This window comes from Pungitius pungitius, chromosome 6 (genome assembly GCF_949316345.1).
Source record: "Pungitius pungitius chromosome 6, fPunPun2.1, whole genome shotgun sequence".
Taxonomy (NCBI): domain Eukaryota; kingdom Metazoa; phylum Chordata; class Actinopteri; order Perciformes; family Gasterosteidae; genus Pungitius; species Pungitius pungitius.
In genome coordinates, this window is record NC_084905.1 from 2,278,479 (window position 1) to 2,303,899 (window position 25,421).

A 25,421-nucleotide genomic window follows, 5' to 3' on the forward strand; every position below is an offset into this window, starting at 1 on the left:
TCTTAGGGCTGGGCATGTTCCTCGAATGCCGACCCCAGGAATTCCACGGCCCGGGGGGTCAGAACTTTTATTTGTAGTCCTGCCTTGCAAACAGACAATTCACTGGTCTCCTGCCGGCCAGAGGAGGGAAATAGCTTCCACAGCTCAGGTATTTGCTCTTATGCAAAGTCTGCTTAGAAAGAATTTGCTGCCAGCAACTACTTTCCCACCAATCATACCTGCTGATAAAGCACGATCAGATAAAGAAGCACACGGTCTCTAATGGAAACGATGGTGCCACGGGTAATTTTGAACTATTTGAAAAATGTGGGTTTTTTTAAAATCCATTGATTTACTACATATAATGTTTACTTATATTGAGGACCTTAAAGGTTGTTCCTACTCCAACTGAGCTCTTCCAGCTGCTGCGACAACTGATTGAAGATGATTTCAAGTCTGAGACGTCAAACTATTCCAAATTTGATTTTGTTTTGAGTACACTGTCAGCCTAAATATAAAGCACAGCAACAAAATGAAACATTCCCCCACAAACCCTCAGGCTTTTTGACCTGTTAACCTGCTCAGAATGACATCTTGGTTGATTTTGAACAGTTCACCTGCAGCATCTGGTATATATATATATATATAAGCGTGGTCTGTCAGCTACAGGGCGGCCACCGCTGTCTGTGACGGAAGCTTTTTGGGAACAGCATTGGAAGTGAAACTTAGTAAACTGTGCCGGGGGTCAGCTCGGCCACACGAGGACAGCTGAAGGTACCTGAGGGAAACGCACAGCCTCGTATGGAAATCAACTTTGACACGGTGGACATAATTGATTGAAAGAACCGTGTAGTTAATGACGTTGGGACGACCGGGCCTCGAGGCTGTAAAAATGGTGTTTATTTTATGATCTGGCGCACGAGAGAGTGCGTCTCAGTGTATACGTGTGTCTTGCATGTGAACATGACGTGCTAAATGTGTCACAGCACATTAGGATCTCAATTTATTGTATGTCCACAAAACCTTTGGGGTAATATCATACTTTTTAATGGAATACATTTTATGCATTATTCTGCCTCAATGTGTCCCCGCTCTGTTGCATATGGACAATAAACGGTAACTCAATTACCTCAGTGACCCAGGAAAATACGATCACTTAATGATTATGTGGGAAAGAATAGGTAATAGGATGGGAGTGAAGTGATGTATGACAGCTGTGGGGTACCCTTCTCAAGTTACTTGGCTAGACAGCTAACACACAAATTGCCATAATACTTGAATAAATGGCCCACACAGTTTTTACATCATATAATGTTGCAGCACTCACACCGAGCCATTTAAAAAAAAAAAACTGATATGCTCGCTTTCACTCCTCCTCCGAATAACACATTTGCACCGCAAAAAACGCAATATATGTCGCAATCCACTGAAGCAGTGGCGAAAAATAAGATCTATGCTCTTTCAGCCCTTCAAGGCAGACGAATGGTTGATACGGGACGGTGTCGGGATCTGTCTCATATGTTACTGTCAGTGATGTTATCCTGAAAATATTGACTACTGAACCTCAAAAGCTGTGCCATACCTCCCACTGTTTCCCTGGTATTTGTGTCTAATCAAAGCAAACATGCTGCGGCACACACACACACACAAACCCACAGACAGGTTCATGTGCTTTCGGGCCTAATGAACGTAGCAGAGGAGCAAGCCATTCCACTTACCTCATTCATTTACCCCTTAATTGTTTTTGCTCATTGCACACGAACTGGGAGGTGGTCTTTCTGATAGGAATGCAGACACTTCAACACAAACACACACACACACACACACACAAACATGCGCATCTTCTCACTGCACACTGTCAGATGCAGAGTGAATAAATAGTCACAAATTTGCAGAGGCCCGCTCCACGCAGCATCCCCTTTTTTGTTTGTGACACCGTGTCAGTGGGAAGCCCGGCTGTGAGCTAACCCCACCATATTTTTCTCATCTCCTCTGTTATGTTTGGCACTTGCGCTCACAATGCACTCTCACACACAGCCCCACGCACTTCTTCTTTGCCGTGTGCTATTAATACATTTAGGAAATCTAAATTCTTTTCATTCCTATCTTAAACCTCCTCACCTCCCTGTTTTTGGACATAAGTTCTTTGTTGTCCATGTCCAGGTCACATTTCAGCATTTCAACATTTCATTTCGTTATTCAAATTTTGGCCACTAGGTCAGCTCCCACTGTCAGTAGAAAGTACTTAAACTTTGGGAAAACCTCAATAATTCTCACTAACGATGGAGAAGCCTTACAAAATAGCGAAATATTACATGCATTTTGATATTTTTCAAGTGAACTTCCTGTTAACAGGACGACAAGGGAACAAAGGGGTGTTTTTTTCCTCCCCGAGTGTTGTTTTTGTGGTGGTCTTACTTGGCTCATTTTCACACGTACAATGAACATCGTAAATGATTACAAAAAAAATGTGTTATTGTGCACTTTAATCTGCCTGTTTTTCTGCTCTTGTCCCCCCCCCCCCCCCCCTCGCCCTTCCCCCATTCGACACAGCCGTCGCAGATGAGACATGGGAGCTGAGCTGGCAGACACGTCACCCCTTATTATCACACAGACCCTCTGGACCCTCCATGCAGGGGACACAGATGAGCAGGTCATACTGCTGGAATGTGGACTGGGACAGGTGGAAAAGGGGACATTCAGGGAGGGGGGGGAGGGGGGGAAAGGCCCTGTTGCGTCATCCCTGTCCACTCTGCTGCAGTTTCCTTCGTAATTGTCTGCTGGCCAACCTCCGACAAGAACTCTGGATCCTGTGCCTTGTTGTGTTTGGCCGCAATGATTATTTTCTTAGAAAGAACATCTTTATTGATAAAACTTTGTCTTTTGTCCACGGCTGTTTTGCTTGCTGTTTTGTTTTGTTTGCCAGTCTGCGGCGAGAACTCTGTCTCCCTCCTGACTTGTGAAAGATACATGATATTAATAATGATATTTTTGTTTTTGAAGAAAATAATGTTTGTTTTCACAGAAGCAATTACTGGAACTAAGATGCAAAAGCAAAAAAAATGAAATACGGCAGGATGTTCACAGTTTCGGTTTTGAAATAATTATTTTTTACATATTTTTACAATTGTCATTCGGTAGCATTTTCGGTATCACTTTGGTCATGAAATACAATATGCTGCAAAAATATGAGAAATACATCTTGGGTTGGGTTCTGCTCTCTGAAAAGACCTACAAAAGCATTTTAAATTGCAACATTGTGCCTTTTCCCAAGCACACTTGCCTTATTTTACTTTTTAGTACCTTTTGTCTGTTGGATGTCTGCTTTTCTATCGTTTTATCTGCAACATTTTTTGCGGCCCTCTAACCCAGTTCTCCTTTCCGAGTCTCATTTGGACGTGCTAGAGTTTTAAGAAAGGTTAATTTAAACAATATGTTAAAAAAAATTCCACCTCGGAATAACCCACAAGCCCCCTTACAGCTTGGCAACTGTCAGACCACGGCCATTAAAACAGTGCAGTGCAGATGCACAGATTACGGTTTGTGAGACACAGGACCTCGGCCACGGCTCCCAGCAACTCTCTTTGTTTATCACACCGGCCCAACCCACGGCGCTAATAAGTGACGTTGTTACACACAGCAGAGTGCTGGAAGAGAGAGAGAGAGAGAGAGAGAGGTCTGACACTATGAGCACAACCTTGTGTTTTCTGATAAAATAAAACAAAATGTTTCAGCATGGAGGTCAAGTAAAGACAAATTGTTATTTGCAGTTATGGCAGTAATTACTACTGGGCCGTATTTGATTCTCTGAACGCACCGGGGGGGGGGGGACAAGCTGAAAGGTTGTAAGCATCAGTTTGTCTGGAGGAACAGCTCCCTGTTTGACCTGGCCTTAGACGACCAGCTAACTCTCGCTTTAATGATAATAATAAGGCTAACGTGGTACAACCTCTCTTCCTAAGAGCCCTCAATTACTAGCCTGGCACGCTGCGTACGCACTCAGTCTGTCTGGGGAGCAAGCCACTGGATAATTCCCGGTTACCTGTTGCTTGCCCTTCTCACAAACACACTGTAAATGCACAAACCAGGGGGGGAAGAATTGGTTATGGACACACTCGTGCAGAGACATTAGATGCAAGAACATGAAGATAGGAATTATCCCGTCATGTACAGGGATCCAAGCATGGGTTTTCAGCTAATGTTCCTGTCAAGAAATGTCTAGTTGAGACTTTTGATGTTCTCTGCTAATCGACAATACAGTTGCGGCCATCATTGGGTGTTTTCTGTGTTTTCCGCATTGTTACTCGCGACCTCGTGATATTTAATAGAGGTCCCTGATTATGACCACCGAAGCCCTTACTTCCCCACATCGAGAGCTACTATTTTCAATTCCACTGAGAGTTTACTTTTGGTAAATAATGTGGTTGTCACAGGACACGACGCATGAGTATGACGCTTGACGTGGCATTTTTGAAAAACTCTTCATGGAAACATTCTGCATCCACGTGCACGGCACACAGGTCGCTTTGAAGTATCGGTGTCAATACACTCCGACTTATCTGGAAATCAAGTGAGCTTTTGTCCTCGGGGCTGTAAATCCACATCATTATCTTACATTTATGGCCCTGTCATATCCGCTAATTTAGCTTTTTCCGGACAAACATCGCTCGGGCCATTCTTCATTGCACACTTGACCCATTTATATCAGATAATCTCCATGCTTTGCCTCCACATGAATGGCAGCGGAAGTGACATTTGCAATATTGTGCCGGCTGGCCGCGTCAGCGCTGACTTACGCAACGGGGAAGGCTGGACCGCACGCATTCACAGGACAGAATGTGATCTCACGTTGGTTATATCAGTTGGGATATTATTTTGTAAAGCTTGGAAAAAAAAGAAAGTATGTTGCTTATTTAAAAGCAACATCAGCTATGTATATATATATATATAGGTATATAAAGGTATTTTACCTTCAACACAAGTTGTTTCGATTTAATGCACTTTCGACCATCTACGGCACTTCTGACCTCACGTTAAGAAAGAAGTTACAGACTGACAGTTTTGTCATCATAGTGTCTCATCAGTGAACGTGCTCAGAGGCTTTCAACGTCATGACTCTCCATTCTGGATGTCAGCGGGCCTCTTTAATGCCTCCTGTAGCAAAGATGAGTGCAGCTCGGTGATAACGGCATATATTCTCTTCCGCGCTTTCCATGCATCATTGTGCATATGTTCTCCACTGTGGCACAGTTTACTGGTCTCCCATAGGCAGACCATTAATTGCTTGGCGCCTCTCAAGAAAAAAAAAAGGAAAAAAGCAAACAAAGAAACAGTTTTGTTAATAGCCCGCTGCTGTTGGCTGCTGATTTTGCCCAAGTAGTAATGCCAATTCTTTTGGAACACACACAAACATCATACTGCCACCATCATTAGCAGGGCTCTGTGAACACAAATGTGTGTGTGCGTATGTGGGTGCATGTTTTAGTATTTGAAGGTTTGTGTGAATGTGCGTGTGCGTGTGTGTGTGTGTGTGTGTGTGTGTGTGCTTTCATGTATATTTGTGGACACACGACTTGTTTATTTATGTTTGTCTTCGTGTTGGTTTTTGCAGACGTGTTGGTTTTTGCAGACAAAACCATGGTCACCACTTGTGTGCCAGACCGGTGGCACTGCCATTTTATTTAAATGCACACACAAACACAAACAGAGATGGTCTTTTAGCTTCGGCATTCGGCTGGATCAGTTCCCATCCGCGGTACCGAAGCATGAGAACGAAATGGACAGTCTTGGTCTGAAGGATGGCACAGCAGACACAGAGACCTGCTGCCAGCTTCGTTGGCAAGTCTCAACTGACAAGGGTTTGTGGCACATTTGCAACATCCTTGCATGAATATTTCCGCTTTTCATTTGTGTTTTTCTTTTTGTGTGTGTGTGTGTGTGTGTGTCTGCATGGCCTCACAACAACAACGGAAAAATGAATCATTCTTAAAAAAGGTCGTTTTTTTTTTTTTCACGCTACAAATGAAATGTAAAAAAAAGACTGATTTTCACTATGTGTCCCAGGGGTTTGAATCCTGGATGGTAGTTTTATTGTGAGCGATCTTCCAAAATCACAGAAAACAGAAGGACCTAGAAAAGAGGAAGGAAAAAAGGTCAAAGAGAGGAAGAGAAAGACAGCGTGGAAGGAAAAGAACTCGGTAACCCGTGGACCCTGGCAAGAGCCAACGAAACGGAGCTTATCGTGTTTATGTGGGGAAGATAACAAGAATGCTCATCTGGCTCGAGGAGAGAGGAACCTCCGCCATGGCTGTATGCTGACACTGTTCACGGAAGACTGTAGCCTGTGTGTGTGTGTGTGTGTGTGTGTGTGTGTGTGTGAGACAGCTGGACATACACGCTGGCCCTTGTTTAACTGTTGCACAAAAGTCCAACTCAACACTTCTCATTCAAAAACATGTAATAACATTAACAGCAAAACGTGTGGGGTTAATAAAAAAATAGAGTTTTCTCTACAGGAACTTTTAATGTTTTCGAGAATTACATTTTTCCTGCTGAATATAACGCTATTGGTCTCCAGATTTGAGTCCTGCTGATGCCTCTGCTGGTGTTGTTTATCTCTACCTGAAGAAAAATAATATTGCCAGCCACTCCAACAGAGAGTTATTTGAAGTGACGGATAGGTATGGATCACATCCTGCCTTGTAATTAAGAGAGATTGCTATTTTCCCCTCGGAATGGCCTCTCCTATCCTGATCTGTAATTATATGTTGTACAAACATAGAGGGGAGTGTCCCTGGATATTGTGCAGCCTGCTTTACCACCGCAGCAAGTGCCAGCATCACTGCCTTTGATTTTAAAGTCTCAATTCTTTTAATGGGTTTTTCATTAACAACATCCAGCACGTTTGTTTGTCTGCACAGCCATACCTGGGTCCTGAATTGGTTCACGCCAAGTAGGCCGTCGGCATGTGTGTGCATGTGTGTGTTGTCCCAGGTAGTGCCCCCGGTGACCTCTGCATAGTGACACTGACGTGCAACAATGATGAATGCCCCGATGGAGTGAAGTATAAGGACACACCTGGATAATGTTAAAGTGAAAAACTCAAAAACCTTAAACGGTACAAGATGCTGACCTCCTTGTTTAATTAAGTGCAGCGTTCTGCTTTAAAACGTTTGCTGCCACCCACTTCACTCTACCTGCAACACCTTCAATTACATTTTGCCTTTAACAAATGCATGGATTTTTCAGAAAGGAAAAAGTGATGAGGGTGCACTGTTGGAAAATGCATCTACTGTGGGCTGATATTTAAAATCGCCTCTCGGTAGCAAACATGAAAAGTTTGAAATCTTGAGGGTAGCATTTGAGCTCGTGAATAAGTGTAGCCCAGGCCGGTCCGAGTATATTTCAGTGTAAAGCTGTGACCCCCTTGTTTTCCAGTAAGAGGAATTTGTCATGCAATGACCCAGTGACCACACCAGAAACCACTTCTCCCTTTGTTATGATTTTCTATGGTTTAACCGCTCCATTACCCATGTTCTGGCCCTCCAGAACACTGTCTACCGCACGTGTTTTGTTTCATCCACATTGCTACGAATGTGTTGCACTGACCTTTTTAGGGGTTTGTGTCAAAGACACCAAAATGTCCGTGTTTAGTGCGTGAGTCGGTGGTGTAAAATGAAGCCGAAAGACAAACACTGACATTGTGCCGTTGTTTTTTGTGCGGCCAGATTGTTTGTTTTTGTCTCATCCTCGTGCTCTTGAAGTCATATTTTACACATTAAAAATAGTTAAGTCATGCAACAACAGAACAAACAAACAGATTTAATCACAAAGAAATGCTCTTCCCCTCACGCAGCTTTTCTTTGTGCAAAATCATCTAAACCTTCCCCTTCATTGTCAATGTGTCAGAACCTACGGTTACATAATTGGAAATCCTCCTCACAGCTCCTGGTTGATTAGGAATTAACAATTAGATAGTTTTGTGGGGCGTTGAGGAAACACAATCACCTCTTTATGCTCAGGCTTTGCTGTAAGCACCTCAGAGCCAATGCAAGGATGTAGATTGCATTACAGCTTACATTATGAAAGTAAGCTCTCTGGAATAAATTAGCCAAATAGTTCAGTTTTTTATGTAATTAATGAGAGAGAGAGAGAGAGAGCGCTGGATGTTCGAGCGCATACACAGCGCACACAGGGGTTTTGACCATTCCAGGGGCCCGGTACAGTTTGTCCTGGCCATAGAGGTTCTGTGGTATGACCCCTTTCCCTCAGATTCCCTCTCTCTCTCTCTCTCTCTGTCTCTTTCGCTTTCTCTCCATCTCACTCCCCTCTCTCATCCATCTTTTCAGTCCACAGCAATTAGAGAGGCAAAAGTGGGAAAAGAGGAATGTGCGAGCACGCTTTGTGAGGATTGGTAGGAAGAGAGAGGGAGTGCAAGAGAGAAAGTGAGAGATAGAGATAGAGAGAGAGAGAGATGAGAGAGACACAGAGGAGGGGAGGAGAAGAAAGGAGAGTGGAAGGCCTGTCTTAATTGGCCTGTGTGGCCACGCTGGGCTGTGATGGTCTGGGCTTGCCAAACCCTGTGCCTCAATAGTTGGCCTGGCCTTACATGCATCCCGTGCATCCGGCCAACCACAACTAACTCTAGTGTGCTCCTTGGCAGTTTCCAATGTCAGGCCTGGGAGAGTTGTGCCACCCACATCTACACTCTGCTCCACAGTTCAGGAGGCCGTCTAAGGGGATGGATGCGTGGATTATGGTTTATGGTTTATTTGACTCCACCAGTTTAGGTTGAGGTGGCCTTTCTGGGCTTTTTCTATTGTTTCTATTGTTAGGATAATGTTACAGTGAGTTCATGTCTAGGTTCTGGATTTAGATGGCATTTAGATGTAAATTTACATTTGACAAAAAGTTACTAATCTTTTTCAAGTTTAAAAAAAAAAGTCATTAAACGCCAAAATCCAAACAACGAATGTGGATGTCTGGCTAGATGGATCTCTTAATTATTTTAAGACTATATGTCGTACCGGAGTGGTATCACGTTCTAAAGAACTGCACCAGCTCTAACTGTGAATTCAGTGTTTTTTGTGTTGCCCATGTGGCTTGTTTTGGTTTGGTTCTGTTGTGCCAGATGCACAGAGGTGATGTGACGAGCCCCGAGGACCGGAGAGTTCCTGATCTCATTACCAAGCTCTAGAGAGTCTTACTCTGTATAAACACTGGAAGGGTACACGCTAAATCCCCACACACACACATGCAAGTACTTTTTTGTAAATGTCAGGCATACTAAAGTGTTTTTGAGGGACATTTTGTTAAAGAACAACTGTACTAATATTACATTTATGGATTTGTATGGATGAATTGTCAGAAATAGGTGAATAGAATATGTGTTTGTATTCAAGATTAGTATCCTCATGATTGTGTGTGAAATTGTGCATTCTGTGGTAATTTGTGTGTTTCTTGATGATTTCCCCTCAGTAGGGCAATATGGTTTTTATGAGACAGGCAAAGGTGATTTTATTGGACGATTTATAGCCATGACACACACAACGCAGATAAGTTCCTTATCTGGGATAGCCAACCCGGCTTCTCGACTTTCCCAGAAGCAACACATGTGCATCCCATCGCTGTAGGGCAGATCTGTAGGATACGTAGTTCAGCCTGTCCTGGTTGTAAAGTTCAAACCCTTTGATGCCAACCTAAAGTGGAAAAAAAGAGCTACAGTAACAAGTATGCTGCACGCAAGTTTTACGCCAAGTTCCCAAAATGATACTGTACTGTAAATCTGCCCGGCAACAGACATTCCACAAGTGGGTATGCGCATGCATGTCAACAATAAAAGGTTGTGCCATTTTCAGAATATGCATGTGATAGTTTGAGACATGCCGGGTTGCTAAACTTAGCCACTGAAGCGGAGCTCGCTCCGGCAGTTAGCGGGCCGCCTGGAGGACGGAGGGATGGATGTACGGATGGGTGTGTCGGAGGCGGTGAACACGGCTCAGGTTTTTTAGTGTGGCATGCAGCAGAGGAAGGATTGAAGAGTTGTGGCCGGCCTGTTTGGCACTCTGCGAGTGCTGAATTCCACTTTGGCACACTTTTTTCGCCATATCCGGAGCAGGAGACACACGCACGGACAGACCAGGGCTTGGAAATGGAGAGAGGTAAGAGAGAGGAAGAGAGAGGGTGCTAAAAGCAGCCCACAAGGCCCAAAGAAGTAATAAATCATTGACATGGTACATACGGTTTAATTGAAAAAAAGAGTTCAAAATGGCTCTCAGGCCCAACCCCTGAGACACTGAACAAAGTAGTAAATCTTTCAGGCATTTTATGTTTGATAAAATGTTTTTTTTTATTGATATTAAAAATGAAAGTACATGAATTGTGCATTTCGGACGTTCTAGCGTGCAGAGGTTAAATCAATAAAATACACACAGGCTGAGTGAGCTACTGACACTGAAAAAATTTGCTCGGCAAGTTCTCTTTTCATATTCAGCGAAAAGAAGTGGTTGTCTTTCACGCCATTCATAAAACACAAAAGTAGCCTGTTTGAACATTACAATAGTGAATGAATGCAGTCCTAGAAGGAAAATATAGAATAAAATAGATAATATTATAATATTATCAATAATAATAATAATAATAATAATAATTGCACTGCCTGCTTTGTTGCACAACTGAAGTAGAATATAATTATAGAAAGGACGCAGCTTTGATTATTGAGATCTCTTTGAAAGAAAGAAGATATAAAGTATTGGCTTGACTTCACCACAGTAGGGCGAGTATCCATTAAGTCTCTCTCCATCTCATGGGTGATGCATGACACAATAAAGGAGGAAACTATAAAGTGGCACAGAATGACCTTGTTTCTGACATGGGCTTCAGTGGTCCGTCACACAGAGGGCTGTGTCGTCGTGGACAGGTGCGGTTTTAAACCTCAGCCGCCCTCCCACAACCAGATCATCACTGACACTCAGCCACTGCTGCGCTTCTCCCTCAGAGAGCACAGTTTGTTATTATTCCTGAGTGCTTCACAAATGGTTCAGCGTGATAGCCCTTCATCAAATGCATAATGGAGGGCATGACTGGAAGATTGTTGGGGGCTGAATGGCATGCAGAATGCACCCCCCCCCCCCCTCATCCCCCCACCCCCCTCGCCCTCACCATGCAAGCACAGATGCGTACTGCTGATGCACACGATCAGGGACAAACAGAGAAGACAGGACAGACGGAATGACAGTGAGGTGCGGCACGATGATTTGCTCCCTCTCAACGATCATTGGATGACCTCTGATGTTTGATCGAATCATCGGAACGTCATTATCTGTAAATCAAGGCCTCGACACGATGACTCGTGTAAGTCAAAGTGTAAGCAAAGCCCTCAAATTTACAACCGACTGCACATTTATGACCTCACGACCCAAACTAACAAGCAACAACATCAGTGGCACTGGCACGTAGAGGCAAGATGCTCCTTAGAAGATCATATAGGACACTATGCACAATTACAAACATATGATTTAATGAAGGACTCGTCACTCCCCTGCCATCAATACTAAAGTGGCTTCAAAACATAGTGGGTTTGAGTACAATCAATGTTGAACAGTTATTTTTCCAATAATTACTCATTAATGCTATCCTTTTTGCAGAAACCCCGGACAGGTTTCTGGAAATCCATGCAGACCAACGTATTCAGAGTATGTGCCTATTTCTGTGACATAACATGCCTAAGCAATCCAGGCTATGCTGCTGTTAAAATATTAATTTAAAGTAACTATGGCAAACAAAAAAAAGGACATTATTTTTGGTACAAAGCATCTACGAAAAAGCCTTACAACTCCAATCGGAAAACAGAGATCATACAAAATAAATCCGTCATTTGAGCATCAGTGCTACGTATATCATTTGGACCAATTTCTCAAATATATTTTATAACAAAATAAATAATGCCTTTATACAGTGCCCTTATTTGTATTTCAACAAACAAACAAAAAAGCTTGGCGGCTCATTACGCAAGATACAGCTCAGACTAAAGGAAAATAACACAACCTCCCTGGAAACTAATTATCTATAGATATTTATCTATAGATATATAGATATATATCTATACATAGATATCTATACATAGATATATATATACATATGTACATATACATATAAATATCTATATGTATATACAGTATATATATATATATATATAAATGTGTATATATATTCAAGTATTTGTTTTCAGGCAAAAGCAGAATACTACTGATATACAATAAAATAAAATGTTAGTTGAAATTATTGCTGTTTTTTTCCCTTTGAATTAAAATGTTGTGCCTTTCAATAGAACTGTAAAATAACATCATAACAACAACCATGGAAACCCAAGTAAAAGCCTAACTTGGAAAAACAGGAATGTCACGGTACCAGAAACCTAAAGGGTTTTCCTTTTTTTTTTCTCATTAAAACATTGATATGAAAAGAAAACAGAAAATAAGACAAAATAAAATATAATCATTATCCCACTGAATCTTTGTCCACGCCACGTTACTTCTTGTCAGAGCAGTCTGAAAAGCCATGGCAACCAGGAAGCACTGTCCCAGAAACTGTAGTACTGTCTCAATCCAGGCAGTCCACCGTGTCCCACGCGTGTCCCCACACCGCTCCCTGTGACTGGCAGGGACAGAGAGAACAGGGACTGGGTCTCCGGTCCCCAAATGTCGCGTGTTGACGAGCAGCCGCTAGCACGCTCGCTCGCCGTGAGCCTCGATGCCGACACAGCCCACGTCTTCCCCCTTGACATTGCCACTGCCAGGAGCGCCACCATATCCTTTATCTTCCTTTTTTCAAAAAGTCACACTTTCCTTAAAACGGAAAGTTTTAATATTAATTCAAAGAAAAAAAAAAACGTGCTTTTCAACCTCTTCTTTGAGTCCATTCCCAAAGCTAGCACCATGACATTTTTTTAAGCTACACGTTCATTGTTCATAAAAAAATAGTGCCATTTTTCCTTTACTTTGACGTAATCCGTGGCAATGTGCAATTTTGCAGACTCTTTTCTGCTTTTTGTTTGTGATCAAAAGGTGCTGGAACAGGAATCTAATTTTACAAAATAATTCCTTACAGTGTGGAAGTCCCTTTATAGGTAGAGGTGCAAACTAATAGGAAAAATAACTAACAGAGATCTTCTCTTTGCCTCAGGAAAAATGATGTGGCATGGATTCTTTCATGCAAGCTGCTCTTCACTCTCAGTTGTCTTCCACCAGGACCAAAAACATTCCTCTTGGTGTCCTCTTGACACTTGCAAAGCACAGATCTTTCATCTTCTTTTTCCTCCCTTCCCTTTTTCTCTCTTTTGCGTGAGGATCCACCTGAATTGCATTCAGCCGAATTGTTAACTTTTTGTTCACCGTTTGTTTTTTGTGCCTTTTGTGTCAGTGACTGAAAGGGAGGGAGAGCGAAAAGAGTTCAGACAGGAAGAATGTGAAGGCATGTTTGTGTGCCTGAGGAGGATGGGTAGGTGGGGTTGACCGGGGGGGGGGGGGTGGGGGGGGGGGCATTAGAGAAGGGCCATGGGGTCAAGAAGTAGTGGATGGGCGTAGAGGGGTGGGGGTGGTGGTGGGGGGGGGGGGGGGATTGGTGGGCTCGGACAGGGCAGGGGAGGTCAAAGAGGACTGCCACAGAAATGACGCCAGAGACAAAGCTATAATCCCCTAGTCTTTTTTTTTTTTTTTTTACTCCCTCCAAACTGTCGTCTGTGCAAAAAGGGGGGCTGGCAGCGGGCTCATTTGTGGTTGACAGAGTCGTCCGTGGCGAGCGAGACGGGAGGCAGTTTGCTGGGCAGGCTGATGAGGGGCCTGTGGAAGACCGCCTGCTCCTGGGCTTTGATCTTCTCTTCCTGCCTCCGAAACTTTCTGGCCCTCAGGATGGCGGGGACACCCCTCCGGAGCCGCTGGGCCGCCTTCCTTTGCCACACCTCGTATTTGGAATACTTCACGGTCACATGCTGCCTCCTTGGGACTTCCTATTGTGGCGAGCCGGCAGAAAATGGAGGAAAAGGGGAAAAGAGAGGGTCAGTTCATTAGTTGTGATAACATGCAGTGAAAGTGCTTGTTACAATGGAGGAAAGCCTTGTTTATTTTTGTTACTTTTTTTTTTTTTTCTTTCAAAAAACATTCTGTCATTGTTTGGCCAGTCCAATGGAAGTCAAATATCCTTCTTATGGCGCGGGACGTCATAACAGACTCGCGTTGCCTCCCTTGTTTTGGCTTCCTGGACTGAGAGAAGCAGTCAACGAGCTCTTGGTTCAGCCTCTTTAACATAGCGTCAAAAGGGGAAGGGCGGCCGCTCTCCTCCTCATATACATATGAGGAGCACGTCGTTCACCCAAACGACCCGCTGAACCGCCTGACCTCCGCGGGGACCCGAATGAATCGGCAACATAAACACATTGTCATATCAAAAAGAAAAAAAAAAAACCTATTCTTACGCGGGCAAACTCTTTCACCTGGAGTTAAGTGTTGGGCTAAGCACCGCGGAGTGAGAGACAGAGTGGGAGTGGCAGCGGGGAGGCTAGAATTTATGCGTGAGTAGTCAGTGCTCCATCTGAATGGCTTGTTTTGGTCCTGCCACTTGAGAAGTGTTTATCCCCCTTCATTCACCCCGGGCCTGTTCAACGGCCAAAGAACAGCTGGCCCTCGGAGCAGGCTGTACCCATCAACTCTCCCTGCCTACACAAACCAGGGACATGTCCCAACTAATTCCCCTTGCAACCTCCTTTTTTTTTTTTTGTTTGTTGCATTTTTCAAAAGCTGGGTACATGTCTTTCCTCTGGCTATTTGCAGTATTTGTTTTTGTGTTTGGTTTTGTTTACAACATCACGTGGCACGGACACTGATGCAAGCCGATGCAGGAAAACGATAAAAGTCTATCCAGGATAAACCCCGATGGGTTTTTGAGGAGATCTGGAAAGGAGCCACTTTTAGTCCTGCGATTGCAGTGCAAGGAGCTGAAATGCTTTGATGATTCCCTGCGTGTCTGAGACACATCTAAGAGAGATTCTGCCGGCCAGGTCGGGCATTTCTTACCAGATCGAAATTCGGTTTGCTATTCCGTGACTAATCCCACACCAAAAAAAACAAACGTCTCACGGTACTCTCTCTCTCTCTCTTAAACACAAACACGCACTCTCGTACCTGCACACGTCTGTGAGCATGACTGACTTGTTTTTTCCCGAACGCGATGTGTTGTGACTGTCTTGGTGTTTTACGCGATGCTCAGCACTTTGCATGGAGGCTAACTGCTTACCTATGACCATTTTAACAAGATAAAACTCTTTCTGTGTGGGTCCCTGTCGTTTATGGACATAGGGGTGAGGCTCAGAGGTGGATAGAGAAAAAGATCGAGAACCCGGATTGGAAATGTTCCCATACTGGCCCGTTGTTTTTGTCTGAACGTACCGGTTTTAGTGCGGGCATCATGGGTATGACCTGCAGAGAGGTGGCCGACACGTCCCTTTCGGACTTGGCGGGTTTGGCACAGTACTGCTCTAGCAGGTTGAGGTCACAGCTACGGAAACAACACTCCTCTACGATCCCACGGTTCTGGTTGCGCCGGGGGTTACCCCTGCTGGTTGGCCTACCTGGGAAAAGACACAACAAGCGATAAGGAAATGCTGCGATGAGGGTGATGTTCAGGCCTGAGAACACGAGCATCAATAACGAATGTGGGTTGTTTTTGCTGGATTACTTTGACAATCATGGCATTCCATAGAGAAAAGAGGATCAACAACAACAAAAATCTATGGCCAACTGCAACACAATTGTTCGTAGGGGATAATCTGATTAACGCTACCCTTAAATGAGTGAATACACAGGGACACTGCTGTAGACATGAAGAGAGAGTGATGGAGACAGACAACTAAGCACTCAGACCGATCTTTGGCTGAGCAAATACGTAAAATGGAAACTCCTCTGTGACCTTGTCCTGTGTCAAGTCAGCATAGATAAGATGAGGAGGAGGGACCGAGAAGAAGAGAAAATAATGGAAAGCACATCCGTGTAGAAAGGAGAGAGAGAGAGAGAGAGGGTGTGTGAGAGTGGGAAAGAATGAAAAACAAAAGATGGATTGAGTGGAGATGTGGGAGAGAAAAAGAGAGTCAGAGTCATGTTGCACAGGGGAACACTATTCGCAACGAATAGAGCCCTCGTTTGAAGCCCTGTGCCCAAATCTCACAAGAAGGAGGACTTTTGATCGCAGAAAGAGGAACGAGAGAGGGGGGGGGGGGGGGGGGGGAGAGAGGGCGATGGGGGGGACAGGACGAGGGAGCACATCCAGTTTCGCCTTAACTGGATAATGATCTCCCAACAGCACGCAAATAAGCTGCCTGTCTGTCAAAAGTGAAAAGCAGGGGGTTGGACAATATCATCACGGGTGGGGGGGGTGAGGGGGGGTCGCTGCCCGAGAAATACTAGAGGAAGGTGAACCCATGTGTGTCACAGACACTGTGCAATCAGAAGCTTGTCCATTTGAGGACTAACAACCACAATGCTTTTCATCTCTCCCCAATCACCACTGCACCCGCATTCCTTGGTGCTGAGGTGACTCGTGCGCCTCTCGGGGTGCTTTTACTTTTGCTGGTAAACAAGCAGCCCATTGTCGTCGCGTCGTGTCGTGTCGTGTTTTTCACACGCGCGCGTGCCCGAGTGCGTGAGAAGGAACTGTACTAAACACGCACCACGCAGCCCACGGACCCGGAGGGGGGGGGGATAGCCCCAGCTATCCAAACAACACGAGGGGGGGGGGGGGGGGACGCACAGAGCGTGAAAACGGAGAACCTACTGAAGTAGAAGCCTCTGTCTTCGCAGACAAACTGCAGCGCATCCACCAGCTCTCCCCCACACAGCGTCTCTGCCGAGGCTACTTCCACAACGTTGAGCGCGAGGGTCAGCGCGAAGAGCAGCGCGCGACTGGACGAGGACATCTTCTTGATCTGCGGATGGAAGGAAACGCACGCACGCACACACACACAAAGACACATGGCAGAATGAAGCAGCGGTCAAAATGCAAAATACACGTTTCGATGGTGGTTTCGCAACAACAAAAGAATCTCAGCTTGAGAGAGAGAGAGAGAGAGAGAGACAGATGTTGCCTTCCCCGCGTGATATAAGAGGATAAACTGGTTACGCGCGCGCATTTGGAAGCGTGTGCAAGATGGTCAACTTCAGGTATATCTTTTTTTTTTCTCCCCTCCTATTGACCCACAAAACCGCGTCGCGGGAGACAACTGATTCAAAATGTGCACCCGCCCCCCCCCCCCTGGACTGTTTTCTGTCACCGTGTTGTGCCTTGAGAGAACTGCTTGTTCTGGAGGAAAAAGTAGACGCTATCTCTGTCTTTCACGCTGTTACACAACCTACCCCCCCCCCCCCCCCCGAAGTTGCGAGACCGGTTGTTCGATAGTTAACCATCGGAAAAGCCACACTCAGCATATATTTTCCCCTTGCTCACCCTTTTGGTGAGCTCACTGACCCTCAGACTCACCGCCCCCCCCCCTATCCGTGGACAAAAAAGACCCAGCTGTTTGCTGCGTCCAGTGAGCGGCGTCGCGTCCAGACGAGATACGAACCAACGACCTACACTCGCGTGTTCTTCTTGTCTTAGCGGGCAGCCTGTTGCACACATGCTCCAAAGCCCTCCATGTCATTCTTGCATCCTGAACTTTGTTGCATGCAAATGAAAAGATGCCCGATTGCTCCCTCACTCTCTCTTACTCTCTCTCTCTCTCTCTCACACACACACACACACACACACACACAAAATGATGCGCTCAATGCATCTGGGAAGCCCGAAGCAATTTCCTTAATGAAGCCAACAAAACACGGTTATAACACTGCTTGCTGTCTTTCAACACCGGCGCGACACAAGCGGACAGCATCAAAGTGTGTGTTGCCCCCCTTTTTTTTTTTTTTTTTTTTTGGTTACCTTCATTCGGCTCATATCTGTTCGTCTGCAGGTGTGGCAACGTGAGTGGTGTCCGGGTCTTGTCTGTGTGTCCATTTCAGTTAGCAAAACGTTGTGGTTATTTGGTTGGAGAGGTTGCAGGTGAGTTAGTTTCCCAGTTGCTGCGGCAAAAGAGATGATGTGTGAGAGGCTGCCCCAAAGACCAGGCGACAGGCACAACTTCTCAGGGAGAAGTGCTTTATACCGAACACGCCCCTTACTCCCACCCCAACACGCTCGCTCCTCCTCCTCCACCGCTGGTAAAAAAAAAAAAAAAAAAAAGGTCCAGAGGCGTTTTATGGAAAAGTGCTTAGGGGAGAAAAGGCAAAAAGAATGGAACAATTCCATAGGCATTTTCCACGTTTACGCACCGAAACCTACAATCACAATGTTTACACACAGGACGCAGACTGAACAAGAATAGAGGTAATTCCTCAGACTCCAAGGAAAATGTTAATGCTGTAATTGAGATTGACATTTGGAGTTGAGGCACACTGTGGCCAGGGTCTGCGGTTTTCCTCTGACTCAGGTGTAAATGTTAGCCTTCAGTCACCAGGGTCGACAGTGTTTTAGTGAAGGGCAGGAAGGGAACTGGGTGACGCAGAATTGTCACTATAGATGTATGCAAAGACATGTATGATGCTTATCAAACAAAAGCAATCAATGTCCCTCCTATGGGTTTAAATGTCCAGCGGAGAAACTTCCATCCAGATGTTGCACAGATGCTCCATGACAAGTGGCTGCATAGCCCATCCCGAGCAATGGACTCTCTTTTTTCTTCTTCTTTTTAAAACAGTTTGAGGGGTTCCCTTATATAAGTACAGCTTGAGCAAAAGGTGAGACCTTAGGCACGTCTACAGCCCCAGACTGACACCTAGTGGTCCTCGAAGGGAACGACTGTTTGTTTGTCTTGCAGCTTTCCCAAGGTCAGAGGGCATCTCTGCAGGCAGGTACACCCGAGCGGACTGCGCCCTCTTGTGGCCGACGAACGTAAGCTATTACGCAGCCGAGCACACAACCTGTGCTAAACATCTCAGCGTGGCAGCAAAATGATAATTGTGTGATATGCAAGAGGTGTCAAAAGTATTCACATTCATTACTCAAGTGGAAGTATAGATGCTAGGTTTTGAAAATACTTTTGTAGAAGTGGAAATATCAGCTCAAGGTTTTTACTTAAGTAAAAGTATAAAAGTACTGGTTTTAATAACTACTTAAAGTAAAAAAGTAAAAGTATTGAAAGGGGAAAAAAATCATCACTTTTTAAATGATGGGGAGCGGTCGGTTATCAAAATATTGAACAAATACAGAATCCCTTAGTGTTCAGTAATCGATCAGTAATCAGGTATACATTAAACGAAGAGTATGTTTTGACATTTATTTTATTATACATATAAACTTCAAGACAAATACAGCATGAAACCAGACTAATCGACCAATTTAAAAGTGGATCAATACTAAAATAAAGCCTTCAACACAGCAGATATAGTTAGTTCTAAATAAAACTAATACAATTTAAACGTACATTTCAATATTATTTCTACAATTATGTTTCTTTCTTTCTTTTTAAAATGAGTTTTCTTTAAATACATTCATTATATGACATGTTTCTTTTTAAATGGTTGCAGCCTTGTCGGTCACCTAGAGACAGCATCACACTGGAGGTACAGCACAGAAAGATTAACACCACAGCCTTGATCACACGTCAGACGTCTCAGCGCGCAGCAGAGAGGAAGCAGACAAAAGCCCGGTGGGGTCGCTGGCCCGGCGGGGGGGGGGGGTTGCCATCATGACAACACGCTGAGGGCATCGGTCAGTATCTTCAGCTCGTCCTTCAGGCCCTCCAGACCCCCCTGGATCTTCAGCGGGTTGTCCAGCACCTCCACGCTGCTGGTGTACGGGTCAAACTTCACGGAGAAAGGACGCTTGATGCCGGCCACGTACTCCCTTGTGAAAGATTTGAAACAACAACAAAAAAAGTAAGAGCTAAACAATTCAAAGTCATCTTACAGCTCTTCATGAGCAAATGCATCACAGTTCAACTTGAAACCTTAATGTTGTTTATGTGTAAACATAACAGGGACTGGCGTATCCTGCTTGTATCGGCACCCAATCAAGACCTACACCACACATGTATTGTATGCTCTATGTTTCTTCTCTACCATGCTTTCACAATCATTTCCATGCTGACATTTTTTTTTCATTTAGCTTGAAAGGGATGTCCTCTGCTTTGCTCTAGAAGACCAAAACGCTGTCAAAACACCCACTTAGGCTACTTGTTTTTCAGGGAAACATTTGATCTGTTTCCCAGCGAGAATTCCAGGGTTTGGCCTTGGTAGGATAGACTACATTAGTAACAGCTGTCTTTTGGCTGCTACGGCTGACCTACAAATCCCGGTTGCCCTCAGGGGTTGACTGGCTGTTCTCTGACCTTGTCCTTACATAACCCCCTCTCCCTTTTTGCTTTTTTTTTTTTTTTTTTTCATTCTTCTCTATTTGTGGGTGCAAACCAGAAAACGGTGGTATTTGTTTGGTACCTAAATTTCTCTTTTGCATCTACAAAACTCTCGGAAACAAAGTAGACGGGCTGGTACGTCTGGTCTTGATAGGGCTGCACCGCTGCAGCCTCCGGTTCAAACTGCCTTGTCTCTGGTTCATCAGACAGCGAGTGCTGGAGATGGAGGAAAAACATGAAAGGGTTAACCTGCAGCTCGAATGACTGTGATTTGTTGCATTTTTTTAAAAAATTTTATTCAGCAAAAGACTTTCAGTAAGAGACAACATGGGAAAACCCACCACAAGCTCTCCATAGGAGGAGAGCAGTCCAGCTCCGTAAGCCCTCACCTCACCATTCTGTTTGCACAAGCCGTACTCGACAGTGAACCAGTACAGCTGATGGGAAGAGCAGAAGGAGAGAGAGAGAGAGAGAGAGAGGAGAAGGTCGGGCCGTGGAAAATAAGTTCATCGTGTACAACATTTGGATGTTATTTTTGATACGGGATAAACGGAGGGTATGGAAGTGATCAGGGAGGGAGGTGGAGTCAGAGAAGCGGGGAGGAGGGGTGGGTGGCTGGAGGGGGGGGGGGGGGGTGTTTTTGTGTTTACTGGCTGATGGGAGGGGAGTCTGATTGTTTTGTGAGAGCATTCGGGGGAGGGTTCGCACCCAGACTTTCTCCAGAAATGCGTCCAAATAAATATATTGTTCACAGTTTTGAGGAATTAGCTTTTTTTTGTTTTGGTCATGGACACCTCCTTATGGTAAAAGAACATTTGGGTGTTGTTATTTATTGGTCATCATAAATATGCTCTGGTCCAGTCCCCTTGAGATTGAATTAGGCAGTATGCGGCCATGAACTAAAATAGGTGTGACACCCCTTATCTAGTAGCTGATCATTTTAGTTATACAAAAACAATAGTAGAAAGTCCATCACTAAAAAATCAGAACATTGAAATTTAGGCTGAGCGGTGTTATTAATAATATTATTTGAAATAATATTAATAATACTGGGGAGGGGTTTTTAAACACACACAGGGTCCAGCCCCTCTCTCCACTTCAATCAGTTGTTCACTTCCGTCTGTGATGAGTGTGTCTTACTGTGGATAGTTTCTCAATATCTTCATCCGAAGCCCCGAGAGATGCCAGACCAAGGTTCTGCAGTGAAGAATGAATGCATTGTTACCAACACATTGAAACACAGCATAGGGAATAAGTATGCCAGACCCCCCCCCCTCCCCCCTTCCCTACCACTAACCTGGGAAAACTGGGCAAAAGTGCGATCGGCCAGCATGGGCACGTGGCCCAGCAGTTCATGCACACAATCACTAAGAGAAAGCAGAAGATAAATCAGAGACACCATCACACAGATAGACTGTGACATCCCCAACAGCCAATTGAATTTGGATGCATTATAAAAAATGAATCGGTGACGATATAAACAAACATGAATAAAACAACTCTCTCCACTATAGATAACTTTTTAATTCTAATTCGTAAAATAAATAGTTTTTTGTTTTCATTATTTTTCTAAATTGTTTTAGAAAAATGTGTGCTTTGTATTTGACCTTTTTATTTCACAAGTCCCTTTTATTTGTTAGCTTTGTGCCGTGTGTTTGTTTGTGCCCGTATTCTAGTAGCATACCTTTGGTATAAACGGCATCCTAAATACAATTGCATTAAGCTGAATTACGAGCAAAGGAAAAGGCCATTTACAGCAGTGATTGAAGGATGGGAGGCTTATGGAGGTCCATCGATAGCACAAAATGTGTGATGCAACGCTATGGAGGACGGGAGTCACGGTCGTACTCACGGCTCTGGGGAGTGCATAGGGGAGGAGGAGTGACGGATGTACTGGGTACACTGGAACACCCGGAACGCCAAACTGGCCAGGAAATCTCTGGCTGACAGCAGACCTGCCACCGGGCGCAGCAGGAACCCCGTGCGCTCTGTGTGTGTGCGTGTGTGTGTGCGCGTGTGTGTGTGTTCAGGAGGTGCGAGAAAAATAGACATACAGGGTGAATCCAGAGCTGACTTGATGATGACTGTTGGCTAAACATTTCTTCATCGTTCACAGCATCCCATTTTTTTACCTTTGAGGAAACAAGACACGTCTTCCAACTGGGGAATGTTGTGTGGACTGTACCCACAATGCCGTTCCAGCAGACACAGGGCCACGAGGTATTCGCTGCAGGCGTGGGTGATGTACAGGTCCCTCAGAGTTGAGTAAACCTCCCTCCTGATTGGGGATATCATATAATTATTAGTTATTTTCTTCAAACAAAATCTCCTTGAACATAAAACAATATGGGATGTCGTAAAGGAAATCAGGTGTAACTATTTTAATATGTGAGACGATCATACCGTGCATTGTCCTATTTAGTGGATTATTTTATTTTGTATTTATTATTTTGTAATGCTTTTTCAAGTTACCAATACAAATCACTTTGGTTTGACTTCTTGTTGAAAAAGAAATATATGTATATGCATTATTGCATTATCTACTGATCTACTGTTCCGGCTCAGTCAGTGGTGAACGGACACAGCTGATTGATATCGACACAGCAGGGAGGACAAACTGCTTGTTTTAAAAAAAAAGAGTGTCACTTTGTATTTTAGTGGAAATGTAGTTTTTATGCAAGGTAATCACATCAAGCACACGTTTCGTTGGACCCTTACCACGTGCCAATCTCTTCCTTTGTGTATTCCACTCTGGGAATCGACTGTCCACTGCGGGCGAATGGACGTACACACGCATCAGGAAAATCCACTGTCAGTTTTGTTTCATTTGTTCATGGACGGTCTGTGCAGCATTATGGTAAAAAAAAAACAGTTGCATATCTCACTGTCTGTATCTGAAGGCGATGTCTCCAATCATTTTCCTTCTCTGTCTGTACGCTGGGTCCGTGTAGCCCTGTTCAAATTGAATATGTCAAACGCTGATCACATTTTCTGAGTCATGGCATATTGTTCCAACAAGAAAACCAGGCTCGTAATGACAATTCATCTTAAACGCGCTACTGGAAAAGGCATTACTCACAGGATGATCTTGGTCCATGTCTGGATCAAATTTTGTGACCAGATGATGACATTTGTCCAAATCTGCTATTTTCTTTGGGAACCAATGAACTAGAGAGAAAAGGAACCAGAGGGCCACACTTAGTTCAGTGCCAGCTTTTTCTTGCCTTGGCTAAATATTTTAAAATGGTGTTTTGTAAAAAGCATGTAAAAGGCTGTTACATTTGACTTCTTTGGTGGTTTTAACATCCTCCGCATTCCTCTTGATGGAGCTGATGAGCGTGCTGACATCTGAGAGGTGCACCTCACAGCGAACAAAGTACTCCAGGCTGTCCTTGAGCTTGTGACGTGGTCGCGTCTCCAAATGTTGAATCTTAGCTTCAAATGTCTGAAATGAAGTTTACACGAATATATCGTCTGCACAGCATTTTGCACAAGTCTATATTAAATGTTAACTGGTCTTTAGGAAATGTGCATGGAGGGATCTGGTAGCTGAAGTAGAAGATGCACATTTTTGAATACATAATTATTTTATGTCATATAATGAAATATATAACATTAGAATTTGAAAATTAAATTAAATTTTGATTCAGCCACCAGCACCCAAAAGAGGTCATACAATACAGTACCATCAGCATTGAATCAGAACTTTTAGCCAACACTTAATGATCACTCCAATATACTTTACCACTTGGGGAAAAGGGAGAACATCTGAACAGAATTGATTAAGATGCGTGACTACAGACTTGATCACAGAGGGAAAATCCCTCTGAATGTGAATCTGCAATGTCTCCAAGAAGGGAAAAACAACACCAACCAGTTCGATTTTTCCTACAACGCAAGCAATTAAATAAATAGGTCTAAATAACTCGCTCTCAAATAAAAAAAACATGAGTATAAACTAACAAGCGGAATTGCAATACCTCAAACACCTTGAGTGTCCGCGACAGTGCAGGTGCCTTGGAGTTTGTCAAAGTGAAGAAGAGGTTGACCAGCGCTTTTCCATCGTCTTCCTCAAACACGATCTGCTCACTGGCCTCCGCAGCCTCTGCCGCTGCGGTGGCGGCTTCCCGCTCCTTGCGCGCGTCCTCGATCAAGCTTTGCCGCCGACCGAGGAATCTTGGAGACTGTTCCAAAAGAGAAAGCCAAAGTCTTGCGCTTTCCGAATACGTTTCAATGTGACTGTCAGCACACGCAGAACACGACAGTACAGCGAGAAAACAGCTTTCGATAGTTTCTTACCTTCTGGATATCTTTTTGGATAACTGACGGGAGTGCCTTACATCGCCAAATGCGCATTAGAACAGCAATGCAGTCAAGGTAAACCTACGACACAGCTAGGTCTGAGTAGCTGCCACACCAAACATTTTACCTGATGTTAGCTGTTCATTGTAAGGTAACGTTTGCTTTTTTTAAACGTTTTTTCGTTTCTTTATGTGGTGTGCATCAGGCATCCCGCTGCGTAATGGTAACCTCAACAAGCGCTTTGCGCACAATGCAACACATTTCTGGTGGTTTACTGAACATCATTTGAACACTCGTAACTTGACTCTAAAAAATACTTCGGATTCATCCCTGCATTTCACGTTTTCTTTGTATTTCTTACCGTGATGGAGTCAGACCTCTCCAGCTCGGATACAGCTCTGCGGATGCCCTTTGTGGAGGATGTGGAGCTGCTGGACAGGGGCATCTTCAGGAGCCGTTGTCTTGCTTTTTCGAAGTGGGTGTGAAGTGGCGGTGGAGTTTGTGGCGATCTCTCGACCTCTCCGGCTGTGCTGTCCGCCCAGAACCTTGTGATTTTTTTTCAGCCAGTGGTCGTCTTTTATTGGGGCATTTTTTTTTTGCAGGTTTCTGACGTCAAACATGCATTTCCCGCTGTAGCCTATCAATCATTGCGCAGGGTCTATCAGACGCATCTTAACCAGGAGCAATCTCTCTCCAGTAAAATATA

General features: G+C 44.3%; 2 protein-coding genes across 3 annotated transcripts; both read right to left on the bottom strand.

The window, feature by feature from the left end:
- Positions 1-11,475: 11,475 nt before the first annotated feature.
- On the bottom strand, positions 11,476-18,153 carry igf2b (insulin-like growth factor 2b). The gene is made up of 4 exons (XM_062562863.1): positions 17,944-18,153; positions 16,797-16,951; positions 15,420-15,597; positions 11,476-13,984 (listed from the first exon to the last, which is right to left on the bottom strand). The coding sequence occupies exons 1-4, from the start codon at positions 18,016-18,018 to the stop codon at positions 13,745-13,747; spliced, it is 648 nt and encodes a 215-aa protein (XP_062418847.1). The 5' UTR covers positions 18,019-18,153; the 3' UTR covers positions 11,476-13,744.
- Positions 18,154-19,322: 1,169 nt separating this feature from the next.
- On the bottom strand, positions 19,323-25,272 carry th (tyrosine hydroxylase). 2 transcript variants are annotated; one of them, XM_037452656.2, is made up of 14 exons: positions 25,077-25,272; positions 24,713-24,796; positions 24,394-24,597; positions 23,693-23,858; positions 23,493-23,581; positions 23,299-23,366; positions 23,132-23,182; positions 22,546-22,691; positions 22,266-22,401; positions 21,711-21,780; positions 21,554-21,610; positions 20,755-20,850; positions 20,496-20,629; positions 19,323-19,905 (listed from the first exon to the last, which is right to left on the bottom strand). In XM_037452656.2, exons 1-14 carry the CDS (start codon positions 25,158-25,160, stop codon positions 19,746-19,748), a joined length of 1,545 nt encoding a protein of 514 aa, XP_037308553.1. In that variant the 5' UTR covers positions 25,161-25,272; the 3' UTR covers positions 19,323-19,745. The 2 variants fall into 2 exon arrangements, with proteins under 2 accessions (XP_037308553.1, XP_037308554.1); XM_037452657.2 differs by lacking the exon at positions 24,713-24,796.
- Between the last annotated feature and the right edge of the window lie 149 nt (positions 25,273-25,421).

Bases quoted from the DNA above. Each gene is read 5' to 3' on its own strand.
- igf2b (XM_062562863.1), bottom strand. From the start codon at position 18,018: ATGGACACACAGACAAGACCCGGACACCACTCACGTTGCCACACCTGC. The intron at 16,952-17,943 runs GTAACCAAAAAA...TTCCATCCGCAG, and splicing joins CAGATATGAGCCGAATGAAG to ATCAAGAAGATGTCCTCGTC. The intron at 15,598-16,796 runs GTTCTCCGTTTT...TTTCCCAGGTAG, and splicing joins AGAGGCTTCTACTTCAGTAG to GCCAACCAGCAGGGGTAACC.
- th (XM_037452656.2), bottom strand. From the start codon at position 25,160: ATGCCCCTGTCCAGCAGCTCCACATCCTCCACAAAGGGCATCCGCAGA. The intron at 23,582-23,692 runs GTAACAGCCTTT...TTTTCTCTCTAG, and splicing joins AACCACCAAAGAAGTCAAAT to TTCATTGGTTCCCAAAGAAA. The intron at 19,906-20,495 runs GTACCAAACAAA...ATCTTTCACAAG, and splicing joins GATGCAAAAGAGAAATTTAG to GGAGTACGTGGCCGGCATCA.